This window comes from Salvelinus sp. IW2-2015, linkage group LG32 (assembly GCF_002910315.2).
Source record: "Salvelinus sp. IW2-2015 linkage group LG32, ASM291031v2, whole genome shotgun sequence".
Classification (NCBI taxonomy): Eukaryota; Metazoa; Chordata; class Actinopteri; order Salmoniformes; family Salmonidae; genus Salvelinus; species Salvelinus sp. IW2-2015.
Window position 1 is genome coordinate 24,061,574 of NC_036871.1, and position 26,169 is coordinate 24,087,742.

At 40.5% G+C, this 26,169-nt stretch overlaps 2 protein-coding genes across 4 annotated transcripts in view; both read left to right on the plus strand.

Annotated features, from left to right (window-relative positions):
* LOC111957124 (hypoxanthine-guanine phosphoribosyltransferase) overlaps positions 1 to 10,940 on the plus strand; it is a 37,308-nt gene extending 26,368 nt beyond the window's left edge. Inside the window, exons 5-9 of one of the 2 annotated variants that reach the window (XM_023977859.2) lie at positions 3,458 to 3,475; positions 9,192 to 9,274; positions 9,453 to 9,499; positions 9,716 to 9,792; positions 10,180 to 10,940. In XM_023977859.2, coding sequence (XP_023833627.1) covers positions 3,458 to 3,475; positions 9,192 to 9,274; positions 9,453 to 9,499; positions 9,716 to 9,792; positions 10,180 to 10,227 — 273 coding nt within the window. In that variant the 3' untranslated portion in view covers positions 10,228 to 10,940. The remainder of the gene's footprint in view (positions 1 to 3,457; positions 3,476 to 9,191; positions 9,275 to 9,452; positions 9,500 to 9,715; positions 9,793 to 10,179) is intronic. The other variant, XM_023977860.2, reaches the window with a different exon arrangement.
* A 2,626-nt stretch (positions 10,941 to 13,566) lies between these two features.
* The window catches only part of LOC111957227 (rho GTPase-activating protein 21), a 70,098-nt gene continuing 57,495 nt past the window's right edge, over positions 13,567 to 26,169 (plus strand). The window contains exons 1-2 of one of the 2 annotated variants that reach the window (XM_023978003.1): positions 13,567 to 13,814; positions 14,655 to 14,877. In XM_023978003.1, the coding sequence (XP_023833771.1) occupies positions 14,806 to 14,877 (72 nt within the window). In that variant the 5' untranslated portion in view covers positions 13,567 to 13,814; positions 14,655 to 14,805. The remainder of the gene's footprint in view (positions 13,815 to 14,654; positions 14,878 to 26,169) is intronic. The other variant, XM_023978004.1, reaches the window with a different exon arrangement.

The following is a 26,169-nucleotide window of genomic DNA, read 5'->3' on the forward strand; positions in this document are numbered from 1 at the left end:
AATGTAAGTAATTTAATTGATGTACCCCAAATACATCTGTTTATTCTACAGCTATTGTAAGCKGTAATCATGAGCCTATAAACCAGAGTTACACTGTTAGCACTGAGGCGGTGTGCAGTAGTAGGAAAACCACTTCATGCAGCTCACACTGCACTGTCAGCTCCAATGTAAATTACATGAGTAAGTCTACCTATGATAAGCTTCCCAGTAAAGCGTTAAAAACAATCAAGCAACCCTGAAACGTGCTAAAAATAGCCCATATTAACATGTAGCCTAAGAAACAAGTTCCATGAAGTCAACTTTCTTGTAACAGATGATATTCATATTCTGACTATCTCTGAAACAGTGGTAGCAATACATGGTTATAACATGTACCGAAACGACAGAAATGCTAACGGAGGCGGTGTTGCGGTCTATATTCAGAACCACATTCCTGTAAAGCTTTGAGACAATCTAATGTTAKATACTGTTGAAGTAATATGACTACAGGTTCATCTGCCTKACCTAAAGTTCATTCTTGTGGGAAGCTGCTATAGACCACCAAGTGCTAACAGTCAGTATCTGGATAATATGTGTGAAATGCTTGATAATGTACTGTATGTGATATCAACAGAGAAGTATATTTTCTGAGTGATTTAAWTATTGACTGGCTATCATCAAGCTGCCCACTCAGGAAAAAACTTCAAAATGTAACCAGTGCCTGCAACCTGGATCAGGTTGTCAGTCAACCTACCAGGGTAGTTACAAACAGAACAGGAATTAAATCAACATGTATTGATCACATCTTTACTAAAGCAGTATCCAAATCCATAGGATGTAGTGATCACAATATAATAGCCATATCTATAAAAAGCAAAGTTCCAAAGGCTGAACCTAATATAGTGTGTAAGAGGTCATACAATAAGTTTTGTAGTGATTCATATGTTGATGATGTAAAGAATATTTGCTGGTCTGTGGTATGTAATGAGGAGCAACCAGATGCTGCACTTGACACATTTATGAAACTACTTATTCCAGTTACTAATAAGCACACACCCATTAAAAAATGACTGTAAAAACTGTTAAATCCCCTTGGATTGATGAGGAATTGAAAAATTGTATGGTTGAGAGGGATGAGGCAAAAGTTATGGCAATTACGTATGTCTGTCAGCCAAACTGATTGGCAAACGTACTGCAAATTAAGAAATCATGTGACRAAACTAAAGAAAAAGAAACTACACTATGAAACAAAGAAATTATATAAAGATTGATAGGAAAAAGCTTTGGGGCACCTTAAATGATTCAATAAAATTTTGAATGGGGAAAAAGCCAACTCAGCTCCTTCATTCATTGAATCAGATGGCTCATTCATCACAAAGCCCACTGATATTTATAACTACTTTCATTACTTTTTCATTGGCAAGATAAGCAAACTTAGGGATGACATGCCAGCAACAAACGCTGACACTACACATCAAAGTATATCGGACCAAATTATGAAAGACACAAATTTCCTTTTGAATTCCYTAAAGTCAGTGTGGAAGAGGTGAAAAAAGTATTGTTGTCTATCAACAATGACAAGCCACCGGTCTGACAATCTGGATGGAAAATTACTGAGGATAATAGCATATGATATTTCCACTCCTATTTGCCACATCTTCAATTTAAGCCTACTAGAGAGTGTGTGCCCTCAGGCCTGGAGGGAAGCTAAAGTCATTCCACTACCCAAGAATAGTAAAGCCCCCTTTACTGGCTCAAATATCCGACCAATGAGCCTGTTACCAACCCTTAGTAAACTTATGAAAAAATGGTGTTTGACCAGATACAATGCTATTTCACAGTAAACAAATTGACAACAGAATTTCAGCATTATTATAGGAAAGGACACTCAGCAAGCACAGCACTTACACAAATGACTGATGATTGGCTGAGAGAAATGAATGATAAAATGATTGTGGGAGCTGTCTTGTTAGACTTCAGTGCAGCTTTTGACATTATCGATCAAAGTCTGCTGCTGGAAAAACATATGTGTTATGGCTTTACATACCCTGCTATAATGTGGATAAAGAGTTKCTTGTCTAACAGAACACAGAAGGTGTTCTTTAATGGAAGCCTCTCAAATATAGTCCAGTTAGAATCAGGAATTCCCCAGGGTAGCTGTTCGCTTTTTTCCTTTTCTACTAATGACATGGCACTAACTTTGAGTAAAGCCAGAGTGTCTATGTATGCTGATGATTCAACACTATACATACACATCAGCTACTACAGCGACTGAAATGACTGCAACACTCAACAAAGAGCTGCAGTTAGTTTCAGAGTGGGTGGCAAGGAATAAGTTACCCATAAATATTTCTAAAACTAAAAGCATTGTATGTGGAACAAAACACTCACTAAACCCTAAACCTAAACTAAATCTGGGAATAAATAATCTGGGAAATTGAGCAAGTTGAGATGACTAAACTGCTTGGAGTAACCCTAGATTGTAAACTGTCATGGTCAAAACATATTGATGCAGTAGTAGCTAAAATGGGGAGAAGTCTGTCCATAGTAAAGCGCTGCTCTGCATTCTTAACAACACTATCAACAAGGCAGGTCCWACAGGCCCTAGTTTTGTCGCACCTTGACTACAGTTCAGTTGTGTGGTCAGGTGCCACAAAAAATAACTTAAGAAAATTGCAATTAGRTCAGAACAGGGCAGCACGACTGGCCCTTGGATGTACACAGAYRTAATATWAAWAATATGCATGTTAATCTCTCCTGGCTGAAAGTGGAGGAGAGAMTGACTTCATCGCTCCTTTTATTTATGAGAGGTATTGACATGTTGAATACACCAAGCTGTCTWAACTACTGGCACACAGCTCGGACACCCATGCATACCCCACAAGACATGCCACAAGAGGTCTCTTCACAGTCCCCAAGTCCAGAACAGACTATGGGAGGCACACAGTACTACATAGACTACATGGAATTCTATTCCACATCAAGTAACTCATGCCAGCAGTAAAATTAGATTTAAAAACAGATTTAAAAAAACAGCTTATGGAACAGCAGGGACTGTGAAACAATACAAACAATGGCACAGAGACATGCATACACACACACACACAATAACATACGCACTATACGTACACATGGATTTAGTACTGTAGATATGTGGTAGTGGTGGAGTAGGGGCCTGAGGGCACACAGTGTGTTGTGAAATCTGTGAATGTATTGTAATGTTTTTAAAATTTAGCTGGACCCCAGGAAGAGTAGCTGCTTTGGCAGCAGCTAATGGAGATCCATAATAAATACAAATACAAATGTTGTCTTGGGATGCATGTGGAGCACTGTGGTAGTTTCAAGTTTTAATGTCACATCCACAAGTACAGTGAAATGCCTTTCTTGCAAACTAAAAGATTGGTAGATAAGTCGTTATGTATTCCTACCCATGCATAACTGCTTCCTTTCTCTTTTTTCTATGACATGCTCACAAAAGAACGTCCTAATCGTAGAGGTGAGTCAACATGCTTCCCCCCCTTCCTCTTCTCTATTTAAGTCTGAGTGCATCCATCAAATACTCCATCACTTTCTCCATATGTTTATCCAGGCCATGGGGGAGCAGAGGACATTGCCTCATGGCTCTCAATTCTCTGTATGTAGGTCTAGGTTCTACCAGACCAGGGTTATATTCATTGGGCACCAAACAGAAGAAAACAGACAAACAGGGAAGGACTATACAAACTTATCCAATAAGAAACGCTTGTTTTCGTTATCAGTTGAAAAACGTTATGMTGTGCTCTAATGAATACAACCCTGAATTGGACATGGTAAAAACTTTTTTAATTGACTGTCTCTGTCCATTAGGGAAGTTTGATTGTCCCTTCTCAGAATTGAGTCAAGAAACTTTCCTCTCAGCAGCACAGTAATTGGGAGCCTATTATAGGGACCTCTACATTGGGAAGGATTCTCTTTGAAATGACTGAAAGCATTACTGTCATACAATGAGTGCTTACTTTAAGCAGAGATCTTTAGAACAACCATATGAATACAGCTGTGTTCATTAGTAGTCTAAACACAAACATGGATAAAATGTACAGAATCAAAGTAAATTGCACGTATAATGGGGGAGGGGCAYTAATTGGAAGTTGGGTATGCGGTCTATCAAAATAAGCCCTCATCAAGTCCATATCCCTTCCATTTTCAATGACCCTCTTTATAGTTTGTGCAGCCCTGTTCTTTGTATTACAGAATAGGTCTTCATATTAAAAGGACATAGTCTCTCATTTCTAGTTTCATCCTCATTATTATAGGGAAATGTGTTCTATGTCATCCCCCTCACAATCTCCCACCTACACACACCAGACCTGGGTTAAGCTACTATTTCAGTTATTTCAATTACTTTTCAATATATTTCAAAACAAATATTAAAATAAGCTTTATTTGAAAAAACAAGTAGTTTAATATTTTAATTTTGGAGAATTTCTTAGACAATGTGTTAAATACTATACCTACATTTAGGTGTAAAATAGTAAAGAATGGCTACTTCTCAGAAAGTATGTCACGTTCCTGACCTTATTTCCTTTGTTTTGTCTTTATTTAGTTGGTCAGGACGTGAGCTGGGTGGGTATAGTCTATGTTRTATGTTTCTAGGTTAGGTTTGTCTTATTGGCCTGATATGGTTCTCAATCAGAGGCAGGTGTMTTACGTTGTCTCTGATTGGGAACCATATTTAGGTTGCCTAGTTTTCACTATTGGTTTGTGGGTGATTGTTCCTGTTCGTGCGTTCATGTGTTCTATGTTCACTAGTTCAGGACTGTAGCTTCGTTGGTTTTCGTCTGTTTATTGTTTTTGTTCGTATTGAAGAAGTATTCCAATAAATATGGAAACGTACCACGCTGCGCTTTGGTCCGATCCTTGCGACACCTCTTCAGAGGAAGAAGAGGATGACAGCCGTTACAAAGTATTAAACTGTCGAGGAGTAAAACAAGGTTGTCTGCTATCGCTATATCTATTTATTATGGCCATCMAAATATTAGCTATTAAAATCAGATAATCAGTTAACAATAATATCAAGTGGCTAGAAATCCAGGGCTTAAACACAAAGGTGTCATTGTACGCTGAAGATTAATGTTTTCTTTTAAATCCACAATTTGGATCCCTCCACAGCCTCAGAGGATCTAGATKATTTTTCTTACCTCTGGATTACAATCAAATTATGATAAGTGTACTATATTACGTATTGGATCATAAAAAAATACAACTTTTACATTACCGTGTAGTTTACAATGGCCTTTTTCCCTTTATTATTGCCATTTTTAAACAAGCCATAGAAAGTTGCTTGATATTTCAGTTTAATCGACTTGGAAAAGACTGAACAAATATTACAACAAATTGTAAATTATATCATAAATAGGACTGGTGGAGTTACTGTAGTTGGGAAGATATTTTTGATGTACCGATTCCATGGCACATGGTTTATGAACTGATACACAAAACGACGCCGGATACAAAACTGTTTTTAAATTTTAAATTACTAAATACAATTCTTGCAAAAAATAAAATGTTAAATGGAGGATACAACCATCCCAGCTCTGCAYATTTTGCTGCGAAGTGACAATCATTAGATCACTTGTWTTGGTACTGCCCATATGTACAGTGCGTTTGGAAAGTATTCAGACCCCATTACTTTTTCCACATTCTGTAACATTACAGCCTTATTCTAAATTGATTTAAATAGATTTTTRCCCCCTCATCAATCTATACACACAGGTTTTTAGACATTTTTGCAAATGTATATATATATATAAAAAACTTTCACATTTACGTAAGTATTCTGACCCTTTACTCAGCCAAAAGTGTTGAATCACTTTTGCCAGCGATTACAGCCTCGTGTCTTCTTGGGTATGATGCCACAAGCTTGGCACACCTGTATTTGGGTAGTTTCTCCCATTCTTCTCTGCAGATCCTCTCAAGCTCTGTCAGGTTGGATGGGGAGCGTCGCTGCACAGCTATTTTCAGGTCTCTCCAGAGATGTTTGATCAGATTCAAGTCCGGGCTCTGGCTTGGCCGCTCAAGGACATTCAGAGACTTGTCCTGAAACCACTKATGCGTTGTCTTTGCTGTGTGTTTAGGGTCAATGTCCTGTTGGAAGGTGTTTGCTCTGTTCATCTTACCCTCGATCCTGGCAGAGTCTCCCAGTCCCTGCCGCTGAAAAATATTTCCACAGCATGTAGCTGCCACCACCATGCTTCACTGTAGGGATGGTGTCATGTTCCTRCAGACGTGACACTTGACATTCAGGCCAAAGAGTTCAATCTTGGTTTCATCAGACCAGAATCCTGTTTATCATGATCTGAGAGTCCTTTATGTGCCTTCTGGCAAACTCCAAGCGGGCTGTCGTGCCTTTTACTGAGGAGTGGCTTTCGTATGGCCACTCTACCATAAAGGCTTGACTGGTGGAGTGTTGCAGAGATGGTTGTCCTTCTGGAGGGTTCTCCCATCTCCACAGAGGAGCTCTAGAGCTCTGTCAGAGTAACCGTCATGTTTTTGGTCACCTCCCTGACCAAGGCCCTTCTACCTGGATTGCTCAGTTTGGCCGGGCGGACAGCTCCAAACGTCATCCAGTTAAGAATGATGGAGTCCACTGTGTTCTTGGGGACCTTCAATYCTACAGAAATMRTTTGGTTACATTTCCCCAGATCTGTGCCGTGACACAATCGTGTCTCGGAGCTGTCCGGACAATTCCTTCGACCTCATGGCTTGGTTTTTGCTCTGACATGCACTGTCAACTGTTGGACCTTATATAGACAGGTGTCTGCCTTTTTCAAATAATGTCCAATCAATTGAATTTACCACAGGTGGATTCCAAGTTGTAGAAACATCTCAAGGATGATCAATGGAAACAGGATGCACCTGAGCTCAATTTCGAGTCTCATAGCAAAGGGTTTGAATACTTATGTAAATAAGGTATCAGTTTTCTATTTTATATACATTTTGCAAAAAATTCTATAAACCAGTTTTCATTTGTCAATATGGGGTATTGTGTGTAGATTGATGAGGGGAAAAATTATTTAATCCATTTTAGCATAAGGCTGTAACAGAACAACATGTGGAAAAGGGGAACGGGTCTGAATACTTTCCGAATGCGCACGGTAGCTTGTTTTTGGTCGCAGGTTTAGGAATGGCTGAAGAATTACAACATTTACCTTGAGCTTGCTGCAAATATCACTGCTGAGTGATTTGAAAAGTCTTTAAAAAGTCATAGTTAATCGATCAATAGTATAATAATACTCTTAGGAAAACATTTTATCTTTAATTTACAATCTGTAGAAACTTTTAGAATACAAAGGTTCAGAACCTTTGTGAAACATCACAGCACACTTGAAAAATATATAGCTAATAGAAGAAGAAACTGGATGGTGTTCAGAGATGAGGGAGGGGCTGAAGGGAGATGTAGGGTGTAATAATAAAMAAGGAAAATATATAAAAAATACACTACCGGTCAAAAGTTTTAGGACACCTACTCATTCAAGGGTTTTTCTTTATTTGTAATATTATCTACATTGTACAATAATAGTGAAGATATCAAAACTATGAAATAACACATATGGAATCATGTAGTAACCAAAAACGTGTTAAACAAATCAAAATATATTTTATATTTTAGTTTCTTCAAATAGCCACTCTTTGCCTTGATGACAGCTTTGCACACTCTTGGCATTCTCTCAACCATCTTCACCTGGAATGCTTTTCCAACAGTGTTAAAGGAGTTCCCACATATGCTGAGCAGTTGTTGCCTGCTTTTCCTTCACTCTGCYTTCCAACTCATCCCAAACCATCTCAATTTGGTTGAAGCCGGGTGATTGTGGAGGCCAGGTCATCTGATGCAGCACTCCATAACTTTCCTTCTTGGTAAAATAGCCCTTACACAGRCTGGAGGTGTGTTGGGTCATTGTCCTGTTGGAAAASAAATGGTAGTCCTACTAAGCGCAAACCAGATGGGAGGCCGTATCGCTGCAGAATGCTGTGGTAGCAATGCTGGTTAAGTGTGCCTTAATTCTAAATAAATCACAGACAGTGTCACCAGCAAAGCACCCCCACACCATAACACCACCTCCTCCATGCTTTACGGTGGMAAATACACATGCAGAGATCATCCGTTCACCCACACCGCGTCTTACAAAGACACTGTGATTGGAACCAAAAATCTAAAATTTGGACTCCAAACCAAAGGACAAATTTCCAAGGGTGGCTGTATGAATCTCAAATCTAAAATATATTTTGATTTGTTTACTACATGATTCCATATGTGTTATTTCATAGTTTTGATGTCTTAACTATTATTCTACAATGTAGAAAATAGTAATAAATAAAAACCCTTGAATGAGTAGGTGTTCTAAAACTTTTMATGGTAGTGCATATATTTAACAAAAAATATATGGGGGGTTGAAAATGATGCAGACAATTATTTTGATAAAAGCCACAATCTATCTGCAGTATTAAAGCTGATCTACCCCTAAAAAATATTGGAATGTATTTGGAAATACACAAATACATTGACTCAAATACAGGGGAGTGTATTTGAAAATAGTATTCAAAATAACTATTTGAAAATACAATTTTGTTTTTAGAAAAAAACATTGACATTCTGAAATAAAAGTAAGTGTTTTGGGTTGTGTATTTGAACCTAGATCTGACATGCACACACACACACACACACACACACACACACACACACACACACACACACACACACAGAACAATGAAGAAGGGTGGCTATGTGTCAGATTATGAATAGAGGGGCCACACAATAGAGCAGTGATCAGCTGACATAAACAAAGTCAGACAACAAGACACCAGCTTGGATCCGTGCCAGAACTCTGGGAACCATAACAGCCTACCCCTCCACCCCAAACCGATGACTGAAACCACCAGTTTCACTAGAGGTGTTCATGATGAGATGGGTTTCAGTCTAACCTTGGGTCACACTTTGGTTGTCCTCTCTTTCACTGTGGGCTCAGACTGCTCAGTGGGAACGGGGCTACACACTCTGTACACACACACTCTTGCACGCATGCACACACACACGTATTTTTTAAAGCACTCTTATTTGTTTTGTTAGTTTGAAATACCAGTGAGCTCTCAGCTTGGTGTATCTTTGATTTTGAGTGTTGACAGCTAGTCACATAGTCCTGCTGCTACAGTTGTTTTGTGTTTGTTGTCCTCCGCAGGCTATTGTAGACACAGGCAAGACAATGAAGACTCTCCTAAAACACGTGGAGGCCTTCAGGCCCAAGATGATCAAAGTAGCAGGGTGAGTCCTGGCATAAAACCACTAACACCACAACAGACCAGGTGACCTACGCTTAGTCACTCAATTCCATCTTTCCAGTCTAGACAGAAGAAATGAGCAGAGTTTCAGTGTGCTACAGGTAGGGATATTGGGGATGTTACATGCTTGTGTTGCGTGTGCCTCCTGTGTTCTGTTTCAGTTTGCTGGTGAAGAGAGTGCCAAACAGTTCAGGATGTCTCCCAGATTGTATGTAGCAGTTCTATCCATTTTGCTTTTATGTTTTCATTATTATATGTTATATGTCCATGTAAGAATTATTTACTCATCTTATATTACCTGTAACATGACCAATTACAGGTAATAGCTCAGTTTTAAATGGTCTGTTCACAAARAGGTTTGTTTGTTGTGTTTTGGGAACATTGCTGCAGTGCTAATCCTTCTGCCACATCTCTTCTATTTCAGATGTTGGTTTTGAGATACCCAATCGTTTTGTAGTTGGATATGCCTTGGACTACAATGAGTATTTCAGAGACCTCAATGTAAGTTCTTCTTTATTCAAAACTGATTTTAATGTCAGTGATGTACTTCACTGGGTCCACATTCACCGCCCTGATTGGCTGATGGGATGTCTAGAGCACAACCCTCTTACCCAGATGAACAGTCATTGGTCTATTATAATCTGATTGCATTCTAACTTCATCATGTGGGCCAAAAGTTCCATCCCATCTCAACAGGCTGAAATTCCAGAATTTTCTTTTAAACAGCTCTTACAGAAAAAGGGCATTATCATAATTTTCACAATTTTAGAGTGTTATTTCGACCTCAAAGTGTGGGAATATCATAATAAAAAAACAGGAATCTATTTTTAACTGCACTGCTCCTTTAAAGCGCAGTGATATTTGTCATATGACTTCCTTTTCCCTCAGCATATCTGTGTGATCAGTGAAAGCGGGAAGCTGAAATACAAGGTCTAAGAAGTGATGTTTATAGGATTCTGCAGAGGAAGTGTTTCCACAAGAAGCTTGGACACTTCCCATGAGAGGCCATGCAGTAACAACGGTTATCAAACCCAAAGACCCTCACTCTCGCTCTTTGCTGGTTGCCACACCTCAGGGCCTACCCATAGACCATTGGACTCGTTGCATAATAATTAGAACCTCCATAGTTATTTTTATAACAAAGCTGTGAACCTGTGATGTACTGTTACAATGTTCATGAAACCTGTCTGTGTTGATGAAAAATATATAATGAACAGACATTTTTATGTAGAATTTGTAGCCATCAATGTTTCAGTTTAGTGACATTTGTTTATCTCAACTTACTGCTACTGTATTTTGTGGGACACATTTGGCCCATGTAAAAGTGGGCACCGTCCGGTAGATTGAATTTTAAAAATACAATAATAATAATAATAATGTTTTATCGTCACATACATCGGATAGGGGCAGTGAAATGTGTTGTTTTACAGGGTCAGCCATAGTACTGCGCCCCTGGAGGCAATTAGGGTTAAGTTCCTTGCTGAAGGGCACATTGACCGATGCCATTTGTTCATATGAATTCCTACTGTCCATTTCATTCAAATTCAGCTGCTTTTCTGATAAAAGGGAATTGCACTGTATTGTGAGGAGAATGTATTTCACCGCCATTGGTCATCTCATTAATTATTTAATAAACTTAAATTAACCTATGCTGTATAACAGGTTATGAGACATTGCAATGAGGTTTGATCTTTCTGTATAGTAAATAGTGTCTTTTTGTATGCTTTTGATACTTTACTGTAGAGGTTCTCACAAGATAGAAATCCACTGTACACGTCTCCCTGAGGCCTAGTTTTTTTTTTACATAAAGTTCTGAAGTCTTACTTTATTCAACCAAAATGATCTTGTGATGAGCATTAATGTAGTATTACCATAGTCATGGCATATTTAATATCCCTGAGATACTATTACATGACAACACAACTCTAAAATTGTTTTCCTCATTTTCTGTCCCTAGACAAACAAGGAGTCATTCTACACTGAGTATAGCAAACATTAGGAACACCATGAGTTGCATGGACTACAATGTGTCGAAAGTGTTCTACAGGGATGCTGGCCCATGTTGACTTCAATGCATTACAAACCAGTGTGCCTGGCTCCTACCATACCCTATAAAAGGCCCTTCTCTTGTTTTGACCATTCACCATCTGATGTCACACACACACACAATCCATGTCTCAAGGCTTAAAAATATGTTTCCTCCCCTTCATCTTCACTGATTGAAATGGATTTAACAAGTGACATCAATAAGGGATCATAGCTTTCACCTCAGTCTATGTCATGGAAAGAGCAGGGGTTCTTTATTTTTTCTCCCAATTTCAATTATGATCTTGTCTCATCGCTGCAACTCCCCAACGGGCTTGGGAGAGGCAAAGGACGAGTCATGCGTCCTCCGAAACATGACCCGCCAAATCACGTTTCTTAACACCCATCCACTTAACCTGGAAGCCAGCAGCACCAATGTGTCGGAGGAAATACCTTTTAACTGACGACCAGAGTCAGCCTGCAGGCGCCCGGCCCGCCACAAGGAGTCACTAGAGCGCATTGAGCCAAGTAAAGACCTCCCACCCAAACCCTCAACTAACCTGGACGACGCTGGGCCAATTGTGAGCCGCCCTATGGGACTCCCGGTCACGGTCGGTTGTGACAGCCTGGGATCACAAACCCAGGTCTGTAGTGACACCTCAAGCACTGCGATGCAGCTGCGCCACTCGGGTGGCCCAGAGCAAGTGTTCTTAATGTTTTGTATACTCWGTGTATTTTCCCAGTGCTTTGGTCATAAGTACCTGGTCCTACTGGAAGCCTTTTAGAGTTCTGGTTTCTCACCTTGTAGTGGTGAAGTGGGTCAAAGAGACATCTTTACAAGGTTTGAACTTTGAACTCACCTCAGTATAATTTGACCAGGTAAATGCACTGAAAAACTAGGTTAGTGACAGAAAGACTAGATACTCAAAGGACCAAAAGTGAGCAAGTTGTGTGTGAACTGCAGGGCCCTTTGTATACACCTGACACATGATTCCACTGTGTTTGAGAAGCAAGACAAGCATCGTTATAAAAACAAACAGTTTTGGTCTGTTTACCTGTTAGTGAACTAACTCTTATTGTATTCGATAAGTGATGGCCTCTRCATATAAAACTGAGCCATCTGAGATTACTCTAGGCCATACCTCCTCCAGATGTTTATTATTTTGGTTACATCATGTTTCTTACACCTCTAAAATACAGCCGACATGCCCTGTGTATTCACTATTTAGCTATATAAGAATGCTTTKTAACCACCACTGCCCGTGGCAGAACAGTTGGAAGTAGAACTCATAGCCGTTGGAAGTAGAACTGGCCAGGGCAACATTGTGAAAGTCCCCTGGCCAGGATGACCTCCTTGACAAAGGTCACCAAACCCAGGAACAGGTGGCCCCTTCTGTTGGGAGGAATGAATGGGACATTTGTCTTGGCCCTGAAAACACAGCAGTTTTTAGTCCCTCCTTTCTGGTTTATGTGTGTACGTGTGTGCAAGTGTGTGAGTATGCGTKAAATGTAACAAACCACAACACAGACCATGTAATTTGAATTCCGCACTGATCTAACCAAACAGATCGAAGTATTAAATGTTAAACTAGCGCCAATGTCAAAGTACCAAAAAAAAGCAGAACAGCAAAACATTAACCTAAAATGCTGTAATTCCAGTATAATTCAGTCGGCGAGCCCAGCCAGCGTATGCCAGATTTTACTGTGGAGAAAAACCAGAGGGTAATGATGATTGTGTTGATGATTATGGTGGGTAGGGGGAACTGTGCATGCCTCTCTCTCATTCTCTTTTTCTCTCATACAGTGGGAATACACATTCCACCGCCACTGCTATACACATGCCAAATCCTTCTCACCCCACTTTGAACTAGCCATCATGTGACTCTTGTAATCTAGCCAAGCAGTTGCTGTTGTATGAGTGTTTGTGTGTGATAGAGAGATGCCGACAGACACAGGGTGGCTCACAGTTGAGTAGTTTGACCAGCATTGATGTCAGATACAAGCGGCACAAACTGGGAAGTTATCTTGAGGTTTTATAAAAACTTTTCAAATCAAACTTTTCAAAGTGATCATGTTGCAACAGGCAGATTTCAGAACTATTTTATCCCCGTTTATTTATTTTTTTGAAAATCCCAAAAGTTTCTGCCTCATTGGAATAACAAAAACACAACCTTTGTGGATGAGGTTCTCTTGCGACTTTGTAATGAGTTATACGATTGGTCAAGTTTAAAAGCGGAAGTTACTACATTGATTGTGATTGGCGCTGGCGAAAGGAGGATGATCTTTGGGATTCGGGAACGGTGGAAGCAAAATTCCAATTTCCAGCAGCCGCGTGTGTCTCCCTGGAGTTGGGCTGGGATACTTTGCAAACAACTGTGTATTTCGTGAGGATATTGAAATATGATCGAAACTTCTACAGGACCAAAAGATTTTTGTATTTTTTTAAATGGGAAATAAATACGTTCCAACACAGTATGTAACGTCGCTTTTCACAACAGGTAGGTTGCCCCATTATTAGCATMCTAGCTAGTAGTTAACCTCACATTGCACCGATAGGCAGTTTTTTATTATTATTATCGCCAACGACAAACTACTGAAGAATAGTTAGCTAAACTGGTTCCACATAAGGTTGGAAAGTTTCTTAGTTACATTACAAAGTTACACTTACGAGAACCTTGGTGTATCGTGTTATGTAATTTTAACGTTCACTCACCCCACAACGAAGTTGTTTGTTGAAGAAAACTTTGTTTGATTTAGTATTGATCAGAGCCAGCTAAAGTTAGCAGGTTAGCTGCTTCAAGTTAGCTGTGTGATGGCAGAAGGAACATCGGCGACCAACGACATGCCTGTCTTTTGTTTGCCACTATTTTATACTTGATCTGATTAGAAAATAAGTTTACAGTTAGCATGGTGACCAGTGAAATACGTTAGCCAGCTAGTTCATATATTTTCTTTCTCGTRCTATTGTTAACCGAATAGGAGAACAACCTACTACTTTTGTATTCATTCTGTAAGAACTTGGTTGCATCGAAGCTAGAGWTCAACAGGGTGGCGTGTTTTGCCTCACTTGTCTGCTAGCGAGTCTCATCGATCGCCTTCTCCTGCCCACTTGTTGCTTCTGGTAGTAACGTTAATCATTCATACGGTAGTTTTGCTGAAAGTTGATACTTTAAACATTAGCTTGCTATCATGTTCACATGTTTATCAATGTTGTGATCATATAATAAAAAYCAATTGATGAAAAAAATTGGTGCTAAACAAAACAAGTGTATTTTGTGTTTTCATACAGCAGTAACTAGCTAACGCAATTCGTTCAAATAATCTTGTTTCACATTCAGCTCAACCATTTGGACCAAAGACTAGATAAAGGATGGCTGTGTGAACTGGAGAGACGAACCCTACTTGGAGGACTCTACTGCTGTCTATTTGGTGGGATCTATAGCTTTCGATGTGGACACTAAATGATTGTCACCTCTTGTGTGAAGTGAAATGATGGCGTCACATTGGAAAGGTCCATGCGATGAAGAGGACGAGAGACTGACCAGATCCTCTTTGTGCGAGGTACATAAGCCCCACTCACATTCATGCCCTAAATTCCAACAGCMTACCCCCTCCCCACACACACACATTAAAGGTTGTTTTTTGGGTGACCCTAAACTCTTGTCATGGAAATTGGGGTCCTGGAGATTATTCATTAGATGTAAGCTCTGTGCCCTCTAAAACACAAACCATTTGCAAATCTGTTTCTTGGTGTTGTCTCTTTGAGAACAATACACAAATCCATAATATGTGTTGTGAATTGCATGCCATTTCTATTTGGAGTTTGTATTGACCATCGATGGGGTAATCAATAGAAAACGCTGGGAGAATTGTTRCTGGCAGGTTTTCTGTCCATGTTGGACACATTGTTGCGAAGGCTTTTCTAAACTGTCTGAGAATATGCCTACCTCATCCGCCTCATATTTTAACATTAATCTCCAGGTGTTCATGTCGCATCTGCTCTTTTATTATCTCTCTAGTCTGTTCCTCTTCAATGTTTTTCCTTTCACCAATCCCCCCCCGTTCGCCCCTCTAGTTCTCTACAATCCTATATTCTCCAATTCTCTGCATCATGTCCTACTCTCGCTGTCATCTAGTCTCCCTCTGGTTCTTATTCTCTCCCATTCACAACTCTTTCTTCAGATTTTCATTATTTTGACTTGAATTGGCTCCATTCACTAGCAGGAGAGCAGTATTATAGCATACCTGTATTGTTGTGTGTGATTAGGCAACAACCTTTACACTCACTCCTTCGTGTTTGGTGTGGGAGACTTTCCTGAAAGGTTTGACACTTCAGCACAGCTGCTTCTAGTTGTTGTTATTGCCCCCCTCTGCGTTGTTTGGCCCTGGGAAGTGAGAAGGCACTCCATTGGTGTTTGGTAATAAATGTAGAGAGCACTCATTGCTGGTGATGCCAAGGCTGTTTTTCTGAGACCTTTCACTCAGAACAAATGATCATCAAAACACAAAGATAGTTCAAGCTAAAAGTGAGCCTGTCCATCCATCCTCTGTTCCTTACTGTAGATAGGGGTGTGACGGTCATGGAATTTTGGATGACGGTAATTGGCGAGCCAAAGTTGTTTGTAAAAATGTTTGCCCACATTTTCTCCTCCCCTCCTGACTGCATGTGCTGCCATAGAAATATAATGAAATAATTATATTTCTGTGTGCTGCTGCTGCACCTTGCTTTCACCTTTCTATGTGTGCTCGTTTGCTACAACACCTTGCTTGTTTCAGCAAGGAGCAACAACGTTTCATCACATTGTTAAGAGTCTATGTTATCACAGAAACTCACTCAACGAATGCACAGCCGTACTGTCTTCAGTTAGCTGTTCGTTCCAAACGATAGATATATATCTATATTTTTTTTTTTTTTACAGGTATGACAGTTATTTTATTGTCATGATAGTCTGCATCATAACCATCGGTTATACGGTAATTGTGCCTGCCTTAATTGTTGTAACTGGAAAGGTCAACATGTTGTTTCATGGGCTGTTACTTCTGAAGTAGGCTCAGACACCTCAAGTTTCATCCTCAATAGTTTCTGACTGTTCTCCATTTAGTTTGAGGTCTCCTTTTACACTGTAGGTTGTCTGTCATCTGAATGAAGACCTTTGTCTAAAAGTCTTGAGCCCACACTCCTTTCGAGTGGAAGGTCACCTATTTATAGGATCTGCKGAATTCGGGACACATCATTGGCATGGCCCCTTCCCCTTTAATCTAATATTCAGRCCTCCATTTCAGCCTTTTCCTCTCTCTGTTGGGTAGAATCTGAGGAAGAGTGGGGTTAAAATGGGTAAAACCAATAGAACAGTGAAAAGCTATAGGTTAGTTAATCATACATAAACTATTCCCACATTATAATTACACATGAATGCCTTTGGCTTCAAGCCAAAGCTAAAACCTTTGGCTTTCAATATTACGCAAACTGTTTTAGAAATGTTATCATTGTGCATCCCCTTTTTAAAGATTTGTATCCCTGTAATCAGACTACCCCACAGTCCCACACTAGGTTACCAATTAATGTGCTTTTTTGGAGCTGGAAACCCCCTGGAGGGTGTCTACAGGACTTACTGGAAATGATGACAGGAAGTTGACAGGCTTTGATTAATTGATTTAAGAACAAACTCCTGAGTGTGTGTGTTACAGCGCCTTCAGAAATMATTCTTACCCCTTTACCTTTTCCACGTTTGTTGTGTTACAGCCTAAATTTAAAATGGATTCAATTGAGATTTTGTCACTGTCCTACATATAATACCTCATAATGTCAGTGAACTTGTTTTCAAAAATGTTTACTAATTCATTAATTATTTACAATTATCTGTAAGGTCCCTCAGTTGAGCAGTGCATTTCAACCACAAAGACCAGGGAGGTTTTCCAATGCCTCACAAAGGAGGACACCTTTTGGTAGATGGGTAAAATAATAAAGAAGACATTGACTATCCCTTTTAAGCATGGTAAAGTTATTAATTACACTTTGGATGGTGTCTCAATACACCCAGTCACTACAAAGATACAGACGTCCTTCCTAACTCTGTTGCTGGAGAGGAAGGAAGCCGCTCAGGGATTTGACCATAAGGCCAATGGTGACTTTAAAATAATTAGAGGTTAATGGCTGTAATAGGGGATAACTGCGGATGGAWCAACAACATAAATTAAATATGCCTGTACAGAATAAATAGTATTCCAAAACTTGCATTCTTTTTGCAATAACGCACGAAGTAAAACTGCCGAAAATTGTGGCAAAGAAATTAACTTTATGTACTGAATACAAAGCTTTATGTTTGGGGCAAATACAACACATCACTGAGGACCACTCTTCATATTTTCAAGCATGGTGGAGGGGTGCATCATGTTATGGGTATGCTTGTCATTGGCAAGGACTAGGGGGTTTCTTTTAGTACACAAAGAAATGSAATAGAGCTAAGCACAGGCAAAGTCCTAGAGGAACACTTGGTTCAGTCTTCTTTCTAACAGACACTGGGAGACATTTACTTTTCAGCAGGACAATAACCTAAAATACAAGGCCAAATATGCACTGGAGATGCGTACCAATGTGACATTGAATGTTCCTGAGTGGTCTAGTTACAGTTTTGACTTAAATTGGCTTAAATCTATGGCAAGACTGATCAACTTGAGAGTTTAAAGATCCAATCCAGGTGTGCAAAGCTCTTTAGAGACTTACCCAGAAAGGTAATCGCAGCCAAAGGTAATTCTAACATGTATCGACTCAGGGGTGTGAATACTTATGTAAATGAGATTTCTGTATTTCATTTAATACTTTTTCTAAAAATTTGAAAATATGTTTTCACTTTCTCATTATGGGGTGTTGTGTAGATTTAATTGAATCCATTTTGAATTCAGGCTGTAACACAACAAAATGTGGAATAAGTCGAGGGGGTATGAATARTTTCTGAAGGAACTGTTTTTATTTTTTCCTCTGTGGGGGTACAGTCCTTTAACCTCAGGTCAGGCTCACTTTATCTCCAAGAGGACGCCCGTGTCTTACTACAGCTTGATGACACATCCCTGACTTTCAATTGAAGGAAACATATTTTTCATGATTGGCAGCACTGGTAGGGATAAGCCTATCATACGTAGCCCTTTTTTCTTATAGGCCTAGAAAAATGTGACTTTGCTTGACATTGTCAAAAAGAAGCAAGTGGGGGGGAACAAGCCGGTTCCCCAGTCAGTCAAAGCAGGTTCTGCTCTTCAAGCACTTCTTCCAGGGCATACTATTAATGTTTTGATCCACCAGTCAAATATTTTTCCCCGGCTAAACTTTCACCAACAATACACAAAAAAACTGATGAGCGTTCTTTTTAATGTTTCTAAAACATTAAATGTATCACTAGTAATAAGTAATGTGGTATTTCATTTTTTTGTGACCTGAGTCTTTTAAAATATCACAGATGAGACCCAGAGGAAAACACTCAAGTCATGTTTGTGCCTGTGAGGTCTGCTTAATCGATTATATAGAAACCTATTTTTATCAAGTTGCCCCTTACAGATATTTGWGAGTAAACCGTTGTGTAGCTAGAACAAAAGAGACATAGTATAGTGATGCATCCAGTCTAGCTATTCTCCATGGGAAGTAGAGTGTCATTAGTGAATGGGATGTTTTTCTCTGAGGAGCCCTGACCATTAAAGGCTCTACTAGGCATATCCTCCTCTCCTGTGATCTGTACCTCATTAAAGCCCATGGCTTAACTAGTTTAGCAGCCATTTACAGAGCATCATATGGCTGTCTGATGGATAACGGAAGGGAAAATTGATCTTCAATTGGATAGAGGGTGGCTCTTACTTCCTGTAGCCTTTGGGTTGTCTGTTACGTTCAGTCTCTGGTAAATATAGAGATGGGTTTAGCTTAGGCTATTGTCCTTTTTTTCTTCTCCATTCCACTTCAAGGCCGGACACTGAGATATGTGTCAACTTTAACACTGTGTAAAGTCTCTCTTGCATAATTAACACCGCATTTTAGATGGCACTCCTAATCAGCAAGTCAGTCAGACTACTATTTCAATGAACTGAATGAGTTCGTTGATGGRGGCTGTAAAACCTAATATGTTTCTATTAGACTCCCATCACATTACAAAGCCAGATGGCCAGTGTAATGTCTCAGGGGTGAAGCATTTGGGTGTGCATGTTTACTCTACTGCTGGTTGTGTATGTTTTTTTTGAAGGCTTAATACTTCTGCATGTTGGAAAACAATTGTCTTGACATTGTCTATTTGTGCCAGCCAACCTTTGATCAATCTATTTCAGCACTATGATAGTGGAGAGCACTGTGCAGTGGGCACGCCCAGCCCTCATTAAGAGGAGATGTGACACCTGTGTGGAGAGATGTTTTTCAGGAGCAGACCTGCAGGTCTTTTGATTTGTTTATTGTTCCCATTCCCCTTTCCCTGAAGTTTAGGGAATTTTGAAGCAATAGGGCATAAAACATTATACACCACGACCTTCAGCCAGGAAGTGGAAGCATGATTGTGGCTCACAGAAGATCTGAAGGGGCTGCGGTTCCCATGCCAGGAACAYCCACTCACTCATAGTTAAGGCAAGAGGTGCTTGGCTGAGAAGTCATGCCAAGCTCAACCCCAATTGTCCCAGAAATMTTCCATCCTCTAGGCTGTCAAATATCTCATGTTCCTTTCAAACGATCTTTCGGCACGTGATGTGGTAGGTCCTAATCATCTTAAAAGGCCAGAAATCACAGGATGGGGCAACTCCCTTCTGCACCAAGATTACAGGTACTGTAAAATTGTATTACATATTAGGCTACATAACATGTACAAGGTATGTGGGTAACTAATGATACTCAAGCTAGTTAGCGCCAGCATTACTAGACTGAAACATCCCAGGCAAAGTCACACCAGAGGCCCTCTGCAGCATCATCTCAGGCTTTTCACAGTGATGTGCTTGGTTTAGACTGGATGTGGTGTAGAATTTGGCAGCCCACAGAGAGATTTCCTTTTTCACACTGAYGTCTGATGTATTTAGGCCTGATGTCTTGTGGTCTGTGCAGTGTGTCATGGTGTGATGTCATCGGAGTCTCTAAACATAGGGGCCATGCGTCAGTGTTTTCGCGTACTTGTGAAAGACTAACAAGAGATAATTGCCTTCATCCCTTCTTTGTTTGAAGAAAATACTAGCTGTTTGAAATGCAAGGAGAACAGTTGTTGTCCAGGCTTAGCTTAGTACCGAAGTGTGTGTGTGTTGTACTTTTTGTGGCTTGGAGGGATGGGCCACAGCCTCAACCTTACAAATGACCATAACCACTCCGTCTCTAAAGCATGTTACCTAATATACCAGTACAAGTATGCCAGAGGCATTGTTGGATAATGATGCCAGATAATGTTTTAAACCACATTAGGGCTGCCCCCGACTTAAAAATAAAATATCATAGGCCTCCCGGGTGGCGCAGTGGTCTAGGGCACTGCATCGCAGCGCTAGCTGTGCCACCAGAGACTCTGGGTTCGCGCCCAGGCTCTGTCGCAGCCGGCGAGACCCTGGGTCTCGACCCCGCCCTGTGCAACTGGGTACTGGACTTTCTGACGGGCCGCCCCCAGGTGGTGAGGGTAGGTAACAACATCTCCACCCCACTGATCCTCAACACTGGGACCCCACAAGGGTGCGTTCTGAGCCCTCTCCTGTACTCCCTGTTCACCCACGACTGCGTGGCCATGCACGCCTCCAACTCAATCGTCAAATTTGCGGACGACACTACAGTGGTAGGCTTGATTACCAACAACGACGAGACGGCCTACAGGGAGGAGGTGAGGGCCCTCGGAATGTGGTGTCAGGAAAATAACTTCACACTCAACGTCAACAAAACAAAGGAGATGATTGTGAACTTCAGGAAACAGCAGAGGGAGCACCCCCCTATCCACATCGACGGGACAGTAGTGGAGAGGGTAGTAAGTTTTAAGTTCCTCGGCGTACACATCACGGACAAACTGAATTGGTCCACCCACACAGACAGTGTTGTGAAGAAGGCGCAGCAGCGCCTCTTCAACCTCAGGAGGCTGAAGAAATTTGGCTTGTCACCAAAAGCATCACAAACTTCTACAGATGCACAATCGAGAGCATCCTGTCGGGCTGTATCACCGCCTGGTACGGCAACTGCTCTGCCCACAACCGTAAGGCTCTCCAGAGGGTAGTGCGGTCTGCACAACGCATCACTAGGGGCAAAACTACCTGCCCTCCAGGACACCTACACCACCCGATGTCACAGGAAGGCCATAAAGATCATCAAGGACAACAACCAACCGAGCCACTGCCTGTTCACCCCGCTATCATCCAGAAGGCGAGGTCAGTACAGGTGCATCAAAGCAGGGACCGAGAGACTGAAAAACAGCTTCTATCTCAAGGCCATCAGACTGTTAAACAGGCACCACTAACATTGAGTGGCTGCTGCCAACATACTGACTCAACTCCAGCTCACTTTAATGATGGAAATTGATAGAAATTGATCAAAAATGTATCACTAGCCACTTTAAACAATGCCACTTAATATAATGTTTACATACCTTACATTACTCATCTCATATGTATATACTGTACTCTATCATCTACTGCATCTTGTCATCRTTATGTAATACCTSTATCACTAGCCACTTTAAACTATGCCACTTTTATATTTACATACCCTACATTACTCATCTCATATGTATATACTGTACTCGATACCATCTACTGCGTCTTGCCTTTGCCGTTCTGTACCATCACTCATTCATATATCTTTATGTACATATTCTTTATCCCTTTACACTTGTGTGTGTCTAAGGTAGTAGTTGTGGAATTGTTAGGTTAGATTACTTGTTGGTTATTACTGCATTGTCGGAACTGGAAGCACAAGCATTTCGCTACACTCGCATTAACATCTGCTAGCCATGTATATGTGACAAATAAAATTWGATTTGATATGAATTGAACCAGATCTTTATTAAGTTCAGTCAGTGCTTCACACACTCCCTGTTCCCACTGCCACACCCAATGCAAACACTAGACTCTGCTATTCTGGTAGTGATTCATACACTGAAAGGCATGTGTGGTTATTTGTGTGTTTCTCTGTAATGTGCTTGTATTTTTTAGTTGATGTGTGATGCATGAAGTTAGTGTTTGCACTGAACTGGTAGTAACCCATGTTCTCATTTTGTCTCAATAACCAGAGGCAATAGATGCGTCACRTTTTATTCATCCTCCCCATTTAGGTTTCCATTGGAACCATCAAACTTTCCCCAGTCATAATCCGTGTTTAACTGGAGAGGCAGTGCCTCTGTTTGGTTGTCTAGTCCTGCTGCTTTCAGCATGCAACTGGCACATTGACTCAGCTGAGAGGGAGGAAGGCGAGAGCCGGTCGGACAATCAGGGAATGTTTGCATGTCATTTATTGMCTGGGTTCGGTCACCACAGCGTTAACTATGTGAGGGGCAATGACAGCCCTGCTAGGCATGCATCTGTTTCTCAGGACTGAATAGCGGACAGCCAACAACCCCCAGCCATCCTCTCTCCACAACTGAGGACTGGAGATGTCTGGAATGAGATCCATGGCTAAATTAGATCCGGTGAACTAGGGTTGGCATGCCCGAGGGATCGGGAGGCATTTGAGGCCTGCACTTAAAGTCCTTCTCCAGTGACTTTCACCTCATTTATCACCTGATTTTTACAGGGCCCTCCATAATTACTGGCTACCTATGATGCTTATCTGATGTTACATAACAGCACAACATACAGGGCCCTCCATAATTACTGGCTACCTATGATGCTTATCTGATGTTACATAACAGCACAACATACAGGGCCCTCCATAATACTGGCTACCTATTGTGCTTATCTGGTGTTACATAAAATAATAACATACAATGCCATCTGTAATTGTTGGGACAGTGAAGTATTTTTTCTTCTTCTTTTGGCTCTAAATGCCAAAAGTTTGGATTTGAAATCGATGACTGGGGTTGAAGTGCTGACTGTCAGCTTTAATTTGAGGGTATTTTCATCCATATCAGGTGAATCGTTTAGACATGACAGCACTTTTTGTACATAGTCTCCCCATTTTAGGGGAGCAAAAGTATTGAGACAAATTCACTTAAGTGGCTGATTTTAATGGGAATACAGATGACAATCTGTTTCCCTTCCATTTGGGACTTCTTTTATTGTACTGATCAACAACATTTGCATAGAAGTAGCTTATTTTTTTTATTTAAGTGCGTGCTCTCTCTTTAACCAGTAATGACGTCATTCACGAGGCAAGATGGTTGCGGCCCAGAGTCAGTTCCCTGAGGCAATAGATCATCTTTGGTAGAGATGTGAGAGACCAATTATTTATTTTTTTAAGTGAACTAATACCATTTTGGTGGCAACCTGCTTTGAAAACCGCATATTTTGCATTAGCACAAAGTACTAGGGTAGTGAWTTGATGATAGCTTCAGCTGTAAGCTAGCAAGAAAAATTWGCCTACAAAGCTGGAAGCTACCGGTATCATCTTGCATCGTAAAGTGTTCTAGCCTGTATGGGAATTGTTTTGCGAACAGTAATAAGTTTAAACATTTCTACATGCCYTGTGGCATTCTTCAAGTGTGTTAAACTTCTGTGCATCATGAATGGGGAGCTAACAACATGATTTAGCCCAGACTTCCAGTGCAGGCTAAGTGCTTTTGTGCTATAAGGGGGGCATTCGCTGTGCTGATACAGTCGAGCCGTGAGACACATTTGACAGAAGTACCGAAAGTAACAAATTCCAGTACCAAACTGTTTTTCATGTTRTAGTATTTTCGGCAGTAGTGTAAAAATACTTCACAGTACTAAAAAGTTGTTTTTGGGGGTATCTGTACTTTACTATTTATGTTTTTAACTTTTACTACACTACGTTCCTTAAAGAAAAMAATGTGCTTTTTACTCCATACATTTTCCCTGACACCCAAAAGTACTCGTTACATGTTGACAGGAAAATGGTCCAATTCACACACTTATCAAGAGACATCCCTGGTCTGCCCTACTGCCTCTGATCTGGCGGACTCACTAAACACAAATGCTTTGTTTGTAAGTTATTTACATTTAAGTCATTTAGCAGACGTTCTTATCCAGAGCGACTTACAAATTGGTTATGACTCAGTGTTGGAGTATGCCTCTGGCTATCCGTCAATATCKGTCAATAAAAAAAACTTTTGTGCCGTTTGATTAATATAAGGACTTTGAAATGTTTTATACTTTTTTACTTTTGGTCCTTAAGTACATTTTAGCAATTCCAAATACTTTTAGACTTTTACTCAAGTAGAATTTTACTGGTTGACTTGTACTTGAGTCATTTTCTATTAAGGTATCTTTGCCTTAACTCAAGTATGACAATTGAGTACTTTTTCCACTGCTGATTTTCAGTATACCATGCAACACTACATTAGACCAACTCCTATAATACCCCATTCCTTGAAGTTGGCTGTTGTCTCAAACACAATTTTGCTCAAACTGTATAGTTTTAGTGTGTGTATTTTACTGTGTTTATAATCCGGATATCGCTTTTCAACAGTAAAAGTAAAATATAATATAGATGGAAGTCTTTACGTACTATTGTCATTCATAAACTCTTCAATTGTAATAAAAAAAGAGCTGTCTGATTCAAAGATGGCTTTTACTGAATAGCATACATATTTTTACAGGTAGGGGTGGATCAGCATAGTTAGGCCTAACTTACAGAAGGACTCGCATACTACATAGCCTAATTATTCTCAAAACTTCCATGGATTTGAGTGGAATGAATGTAGGACAAACACRTACACACAAACGGGGAAGTAGTGCTGGAGCCAGGGAACAACAGTTACAGCTGGGGAAGACACGCAGTCAGAAACCTGTTTGGCCAGTTACTTCCCAACCAACCAAACTGACTCGGGTGTCACACAGCTGTACCTGCAGCTCGGTTTCACAGCAGCCATTCTGCCATTGGCTCGTTCTCCCATGATAAGGTTGAGCCCCTGATGTCTTTTGTACCTCTGTTCTGTTCAGCATGTGTTTTGTTGACCACAAAGCTCAAAAAGATCCCAAAAGGTTCTGTTGCTCCATTGACGTAGCCTACATGTTTAGCCCCAGTAGATCTAATAAACATTCAACTGATTTTATGAACAAAGATGTASCAAAATACCAGTCTCAACATGGTAGAACCCTTGAGGCTGTTGATTTGCATAACGTATAAGCTGTTAAACTAAAAGTTGTTAAATGTATTGAACGTTCTTCCTGTATAATGTTTTGCTGACTGAGTGTGTTAGAAATCAGAGGGTTTGAATGTTTATGAAAAGTAAACTGGCTTCTGCTTTGCTTCTGCAATGTGTTTGAATCCATCAAATGTAATTGCTTTGATCCACAAAACAACCATGAAATMAATGTCCTAATCAAAATTACGTGTGGTTTGTTTTTTGGCTGTGGATAGGATGTTGTCATGTCAGAGCGGAGGCAGTTTGCTGAAATATCTCAATTTAGCCGTTGAATTGGTTGGCCCGGGTTGGCTTCGGTTAGCATGTAGCTGAATCCATTTTCTGACATCTACTACTTATCACATTTCCCCAGGCAGCAGCAGGGTTAGTGTGAATGCAAGCTCATCACATTCTTCTTATTGTGGGTGAAGCGCAGTGCCAGGAGGAGGGATGTTAAGGGGGTGGGGGCTGTGGTGGAGTTTTTGGTGAGTGCTGTGTTGGATAGGGTTGCAAAATTCTGGGAAATTTCAATACATTCCCTTGTTTCCCAAAYATCCTGGTTGGAGTTTTCTGGATTTCCTGCTTACCTTCTGATTCCGGGAATCCTTCAACTGGMATTTCGGGAAAACCCAGG